The 7228-nt window shown below is 56.6% G+C and overlaps 1 protein-coding gene across 1 annotated transcript in view; it reads right to left on the bottom strand.

Moving 5' to 3' along the window:
* Window positions 1-3891: 3891 nt before the first annotated feature.
* The window catches only part of SLC6A11 (solute carrier family 6 member 11), a 122855-nt gene continuing 119518 nt past the window's right edge, over window positions 3892-7228 (bottom strand). The window contains 1 exon segment of the mRNA XM_070359650.1: window positions 3892-4044. Within this exon segment, the coding sequence (XP_070215751.1) occupies window positions 3892-4044 (153 nt within the window).

Genomic DNA, 7228 nt, shown 5'->3' with positions numbered 1-7228 from the left:
CCCAAGCGCCCCCTTCTCAGGCTAGCTGAGCACTTGCTCGCAGAAGCCCCCGCTCCTGGAAGCACATGCTCTGTGTGAGGACCTGCACTGATGCCGGCGTTACCCAAACCCCTCACTCCGAGACACGGGAGGGGCCACTGCACAGGAGCTGAGTGGGTTTAAGAGCCAACCAGTGCTGGTGGGGGAGGGACTCTGCTCTTCACCATGTTTCCCCAAAGATGTCTTCCTGCCGCTGCCTTTGCTCAGGCTGTTCCCCATCTCAAATGGGCTTCCCTGCCAGCAAGTTCTTTCCATCCCTCACCATGCAACTCCAGTCCCCAGCCCCTGGTTAAGTGCTTGGGCGTGTGGGCCCCGTGCAGACCTGGCAAACGGCGATCCTACTCGGCTCCTCCACTTTCCACGAGGCGTTTCTGGTGTCTTTTTTTTTTTGTAAGTTGTGCAGCATGTGGGATCTTAGTTCCCAGATCAGGAATTGAACCCTCATTCCCTGACTTGGACGCTCAGAGTCTTAACCACTGGACCACCAGGGAAGGCCCTGGTGTCATTTTTGGGGGGAGGAGCAAATTATTTACAGTTTCTGAACATTAGTTCCTTGTAAGCAACGAGATGAATAAATCTTACCTGTTAGGTTTGTTGTGGGGCTCAGACAAGGTAATGCCGGCGTGACCCCTGGAACATAGTGGGTGCTCAATAAACTGTCCTGCTCCTGCCCCTGGCACTCCCTGAGTGCTCGTCCCTGGCACACTCTGCCCTGCAGTCTCTCGTGCGGGGTGGCTCTGACAGTCCACCTAGCCTGACGCTGAGGGCGGCGCCTGTGTGGCTCCAGCCAGTCGCCTTCATGAAGTGGACCTTATTCTAAAGTGAGAGAGAGAAGGCCAGGAGTTGGCAACAGAGTCTGACTCGGCTCTCTACGGGGTCAGGAGGTGCCCAGGCCAAGAGCTCGCTTGAGATTTCACAGCTTGAGAGGGTGCCAGGAGCTGAGTACGAGACAGGAGGGTAGAGGACTTCTGGGGGAACCCTGAGCCAGTTATGTTTCCTCTCTGGGTCATATTTTCTTCACCACTCTACTGACGGCCAAGCCAAGGCCCAGACAAGTGGGCAGCCTTGCCCAGGGCCACACTGCGGAGCTCAACTGGCAGGAGAAGACCGGCCAAGGCAAAGAGCTTCTCCCTCTACACGCCCACAGTCTGGGGCGGCACAGACACCGTTCCACGTGACTAGGAAGGGCAGAAGCACTCAGACAAAGGGCTCTTCCACTTGCCTCAGTACCCCTAGTCCTGGGTCCACGCAGGGAACATGTGGAGTGCTCGATAGAACCCACCGAACACCAAACCCAACCCCATTTTCCAAAATTTGCAGCTCTCAGCCAACCTGGGGGCAGGAATAAACAAAGTGGGGTTGTGGCTGGATTAGAAAGACAACTCTTGTAAAGCACTTAGCAGACAGTAGCCATTCATTGTACGGTGATCACATGAAAGGCAGTGTGGGCTTCTGAAACAGCCCTGGGTGTTTCTAACTGATAACCCCCTCTGTTGAAACAACCACCCCCAAATACGGAACCCAGACGGTTTTGCAGGAATGTCACAGAAGTCAGAGAACCGGGAGAATCACCCGATGAGTTACAACCACTCCGCCAGGAAGAGCCACAGAGAGTTGGTTCATTTCTTTTAATTTTTAAAAATGAGTAAGCAGACAATCGTGTACCCTTTGAATACCCCATAAAAACGTTCATTATGCAAAACAGTACAACCTTTTTCAGTTTTTAATAATACTGTAAATATCTCAGAAAGGATGTATTGTTTCTAATGAATATCAAAAAGAGTCACCGTGATGACGTTTCGCCTGCCCCCACGTTTCCCTCCCTGCCCCCGCCCCAAGTTACCCAGATACTAGTAGGAAATTATAAAAAGCGAAGAACAAAAGCCCTCCCTCCGCCCTGGCCCACGAGTCCCGTTAAGTGAGTGAAGTGTTGAGTGCCACACGAGCAGCGCGTCCCCAGCGAGGCAGAGGGGCAGTGCATCGGTGACCACGGTGGGTGGGGAATCGGTAGCAGCAGAAGTGGGGAGACCCCGCCCCAGCCTGTTGTGAGAAGAGCCGAGGAGGGCAGACACAGGCAGGGGCTCAGCCAGGGCCCCGAACTTCCTGCATCCATTTCCGGGGTCCACCGGAGCAGACAGGTCAAGGAGATGCCGGGCTGTGTGTGCAAAAGGGGGGGCCCTGGAACCAGACACCCCGACCTGCCTGGGTGGTGGCGGCGCTTGGCCTCTCTCTTAGCAAACGCGGGCTTCAGACGGGGACCGCTGGGGGCCGAGCAGCTGGGCGTTGGGGTGAATCAGACACGCAGGTTTATTCCAGGAAACTAAATCCTCTATTTGGAGAAGGCTTGCCTTGCCGCCGCATAAGACTGGGCACAGAAAGTACAAGGGTAAAGGATGCACCTTGCCTGTCCCCAGGTAACTCAGGATCCAAGGCAGAGGCTCAACATCAAAGCCCATTAAGGAAGAGAGGGACCAACCAGGGAGGCCCGGAGCAGTGCCAGCTGCTGCCCCAGACCCTGGAGCTGTTTGAGGGAGGGAGGGGATGGGAGCCCAGGGCTCCACACCAGTGAGCTCTGAGGCTCCTCAGCCCTTGGCCAGAAAGGCAGGCGGGCCGGCTCCTGGGGAAAAGGTAGAGGAGAAGCCTTGTGAAAACCCCAGGACTCTGCTGGTGGCAGGAATGGTGGGCAGGGACGGGGGCAGTCACAGGAATGCAGGCAAGGGAAGAGGGCAGGGGGACGCCCAGAGGGAGGAGACGAGGTCGGGGGATGAAGAAGGGGCCGAAGGACGAAACCTGACTCCAGGCCCAACCACAGCTCTGACCCAGGAGGCTGGTGGGGGGTCACATGGTGCAGACCCCGCAGGGGCAGTGGTAGGACAGACAGCCACAAGGAGAACGGAGCCCAGGAACCATCAGCCAGCCTGCTGAGGAGGAAGGAGAGGCAGAGCCGAGAGCGCGAGCAGATGGCCCGGAGGAGCCCTGCCGTCTGCGGGGCCAAGGACCAGGCTGGTCTCCACGGGAGGGAACCTCTCACAAGCCTCATGGTTTCCAGGATAAACTTGCTTTAAAGAAGGGAGTGACGAGTGGAAAGTCTTCAGAAGAATCCAAGATCAACAGCAGGTCTGCACGCCCAGGAGGCATGCAAAGGATCCCGGGAGAGGTGCGGCCAGGCCAGGCAGAAACCCCCAGAGCTCACCTGACCCAGCTGTCCCCACGGGGGAGACCCAGGAGGGCTGGGAAGAGCCCAGGTCACTCGGTGGGACCAGGGCAGAGGGGGGCCTGCCGCCCAGGAGTCCTGAGTAGGCCGGGACGTTTTCTTCTCTGACACAGCTTCGCTGTCTGCAAACCCACCAGCTCGGGAAGCCGGGGAGGATGGGCAAGGGAGGGGCTTCAGGTGGCTTGGAGACAGACAGACTGGCCTGATGCAGGGCACGGACAGGTCGGTTCAGAGGCTGACGGAGGAGGCAGACGTCGCTCCTACCCGCTCACCCCATAGCCCGAGGATAAAAAATTCCGGTCCTATGGTACGACTTCTTCCTAACCCCAGGGAATGCTGGTTACACCCTCCTCTCATGAGAAGTCCCTGTATAGGGTTATCTCTTCGCATCGTTACTCTCACAGCAGTTGGGGGGATGGGACGAGGAAGGGGCATGACTTGAAACCAGAGTGGGCACGGCCACCTTAAAATTAACTTGTTAATAAATCCTGTGCAAAAAAACAAAACAAAAACAAAACAGAAACGAGCAAGCCTCTACCATTAGGTGAAGTACGCGGTTCAGGTGTTCATTTGTACACACGGCGGTGGACGGCAGGGGGCGAGGAGCAGGAGGAGGGACATCGAGGTGGCAGGGGCGCTCAGAAGTGCGTCTCCTTCTCTGTAATTGCCGCAACGGTCCCATCGCCCTTGAGTTTGGCGTCACAGTCATTAACCGCCACCGTCCGTGGGCCTGCCCCAAGCATGCCCCGCATTTTCAGGTCGGCGCTGGGGATCATCAACTTGCGGAATCTCTACACGGTTGGAGAGGAAAAGAGCTGTCTGAGAAGGCTGTTGGAGTCCCTGGGGGGCCCTGCCTCAGCGCCTCCCAACTGCACGGCGGACACCTTGGGGGGCAGGGGGGCATGGAAACGGCAGGCCAGGCTTGGAGTTCTGCCCTGGGCGATGCGTCGACCTGGAGATCTATTTCCTGCCCCCACCCTGGGACATGGGGACCACAGGGTACCAGCGCTGGGTGACGAAGGAGATGATGAGCGGAGTTGACTGCCCTGTACCTGGCCCGCTGCAGGTGACCAGGACGCAGGAGCTGTACCCAGGCCTCATCCTTCCTTCCTGGGCAGACTGAGGCTGGGGTCTGAGTCCCTGCTTGGCCTCGCTGCGTGTGGGGCCAGTCACCTAACATCACTGAGCCGCGTTGTCCCACCTGTGAGATGGGCCAGCTGTTCCTCCTGGGGACTCTGCTGTGAGGGTGAGCTACAGCACCTCCAGGGCCGTTTATACAGTGGTCTCTACATAAATGGCAGAGAAGGCAATGGCACCCCACTCCAGCACTCTTGCCTGGAAAATACCATGGATGGAGGAGCCTGGTGGGCCGCAGTCCATGGGGTCGCTAAGAATCCGACACGACTGAGCGACTTCACTTTCACTTTCCACTTTCATGCATTGGCGAAGGAAATGGCAACCCACTCCAGTGTTCTTGCCTGGAGAATCCCAGGGGCAGCCTCATGGGCTGCTGTCTATGGGGTCACACAGAGTCGGACACGACTGAAGCGACTTAGCAGCTGCATAAATGGGTATGTTTCCCATAGAAGGCCGTCATCATGTCCATCATCCCCGTCGAGGGAACAGGAGGTGTGTGTCTGAAGATGGAAACGTTCTCGCTAAGGCCCCAACCCCGCAGAGTGGCCGGCAGTGTGCTGGGCAGACAGGGTGGCCATCCTCCACTCTACCCCTGACACGTGCTCCTGCCTCTTGATCCTGCCTGGCACCCTCCCCGCCAACCTCAGCCTCACGTGCACCTCCAGAAGACGTCAGGCCAGGATTTGGGAGGTCGTTTCTGGGGCCTTTCCCCAGGAAGGCTGGAAGGACTTTGGGGTGCTGGTTTCTTACGATCAAGGGTCTGTTTTCATGTTCAGATTCTGCCATGCCTAATAGGCTGGGCTTATTCTGCCCAAGAGGGATTAACCGGCAGGATGCCCCTCTTCCCTCCATAATACCATCATGCGGAGCATCTCCTAGGTGCCAGGCAAGGCGCTAGGATCTTGACACAGGACAGGAGCTGGGAGCATAGGCTTTGGAGCCAGGTCCAGCCGGGCTGGACTCCCAGTTCCACCGCTTCACTGAGGCAAGAACTTAACCCCCTGCATCTCAGTCTCTCATCTGTCAAAGAGGTTCACAGTGGCACCTGCCTCGAGTGTCATTCTCCTGAGGTGTCCTCAGATTTGTTGACCTGTGCATGGCTCTTAGCATAGACTACCCACCCTCATAGCAACTCTCTGACCCCCATCTTTCCTTCCAGATCCTTCTCATCAGCTGGCAGAAACTTCTGGAAATGCATGCATGTGTGCTAAGTGTCTTCAGTCATGTCTGACTCTTGACACCCTATGGACTTTTAGCCCGCCAAGCTCCTCTGTCCATAGGATTCTCCCAGGCAAGAAAACTGGAATGGGTTGCCATTTCCCTTTCCAGGGGATCTTCCCGACCCAGGAATAGAACCTGCATCACTTACATTTCCTGCACTGGCAGGCAGGTTCTTTACCACTAGCGCCACCTGGGAAGCCCCTCTGGAAATGGAGGGATGTGAACTCGCTGGCAGGGGTCAGCCAGGGCCAAGGTATTTGGGCTCCAGGGCAGCTCTCCTCTGCACACGCCTGGTCCCAAGTCAGAATCAACAACTGCCCTTGCCCTACATTTCCTGCAGGAGTGGAGGACCTGGCCTTGCTCTGGGGGCAGGAGCAGGCTGGAGAAAGGGACCTTCCCTCTTGGCTTGCTCCCCCTGGCTGGGTGCTGGCTCTTCTCTGGGTGGACAGGAAGGCTGGCTGGAGCTGACTCTGGGCTGGCACTCGCCTTGGGGGGCATCGCCACACAGGCCGCACATCTGTGAGACACAGCTCAGCCCCGAACCCCGGGGTGCTGCACTGGGGCTGGAACCAGGCAAGGGGTATGGGGCACGAAGGCACAGCCTCAGGGCACCTGCTCCACCACTCCAAGGCTGTGTGCCCTGGGGCAACTTGCTTCCCCTCTCTGTGCTCAGCTTCCTTACCTGTGACGTGGGGACAGGAAGCACCTCCACCTCACAGGACAGCTGTGAGGATTTGGCAGCCTACTGACTGTCGACGGCTTAGAGCAGCGTCTGGCACGGAGCACACAGTTTGCAGAAGGGGCATGAAGCTGACTCAGACCTCCTGACCCCCAGCAGGTGGGAAAGGAGAGTGAAGAGGGAGAGGAGGTCCAGGCTATGACAGCCAGGGTCCAAATTCACTATACAACCAGGAGACCATGGGCAGCACGATTCCATTGGCAGGAAGTGCCCCAAAGATGCACATACAGAGAGATTTCTGGGTGTCTGGGGCTTGGGACAGGGCTTACTGGAAACAGACACTGGGAATCTTATGAATACCTAAAAATATATGTAAACAAATAAAAATGTTTGCAAATGGATTTATGGTGATGACGGCACGACACAGAACACTGCTACAAAAAATACGCCATTGAATCATACCAGAAATGGGTGAATTTTATGATACAGAAAACATATGTCAATAAAATTGTTGAAAATGGTTGGTTTGCTAATTCTTGGCAGTCTGATCTTAGGCAAGTGCCTGAATTTCTCTGAGGATAGAGAAGATGCAGAACAGAGAGAGCTCTGCACGATGACGGCACAGGATAGATGCCCCCAGATGTCAGACCCTCTCCCTGCGCCCTGGAAACGGGGTCCTTAATGAACGGGATCAACAGAATACCAAGAGCTGACACTTGGCCCCTCTCTCTCCCAAGTCCTGGCTCAAGTGCTGTCCCTCTGTGCACTCACTGAGTCCTCAAACTACCTCTGTAAGTGAGGCACTGCTGCTGACCCACTTTGCAGATGGGAAAACCGAGGCTAAACTCAGGGAAAGCAGCTCAATCTCCAGGCCTCAGCACCGCAGTACTGATCAACCCCTGTCATGGAGGAGCTGGCCGGGCTTCCCCAGGAGAAAC

The sequence above is a fragment of the Bos mutus genome, chromosome 22, assembly GCF_027580195.1.
Source record: "Bos mutus isolate GX-2022 chromosome 22, NWIPB_WYAK_1.1, whole genome shotgun sequence".
NCBI lineage: Eukaryota > Metazoa > Chordata > Mammalia > Artiodactyla > Bovidae > Bos > Bos mutus.
This window is presented reverse-complemented; position numbering and strand designations above follow the sequence as displayed.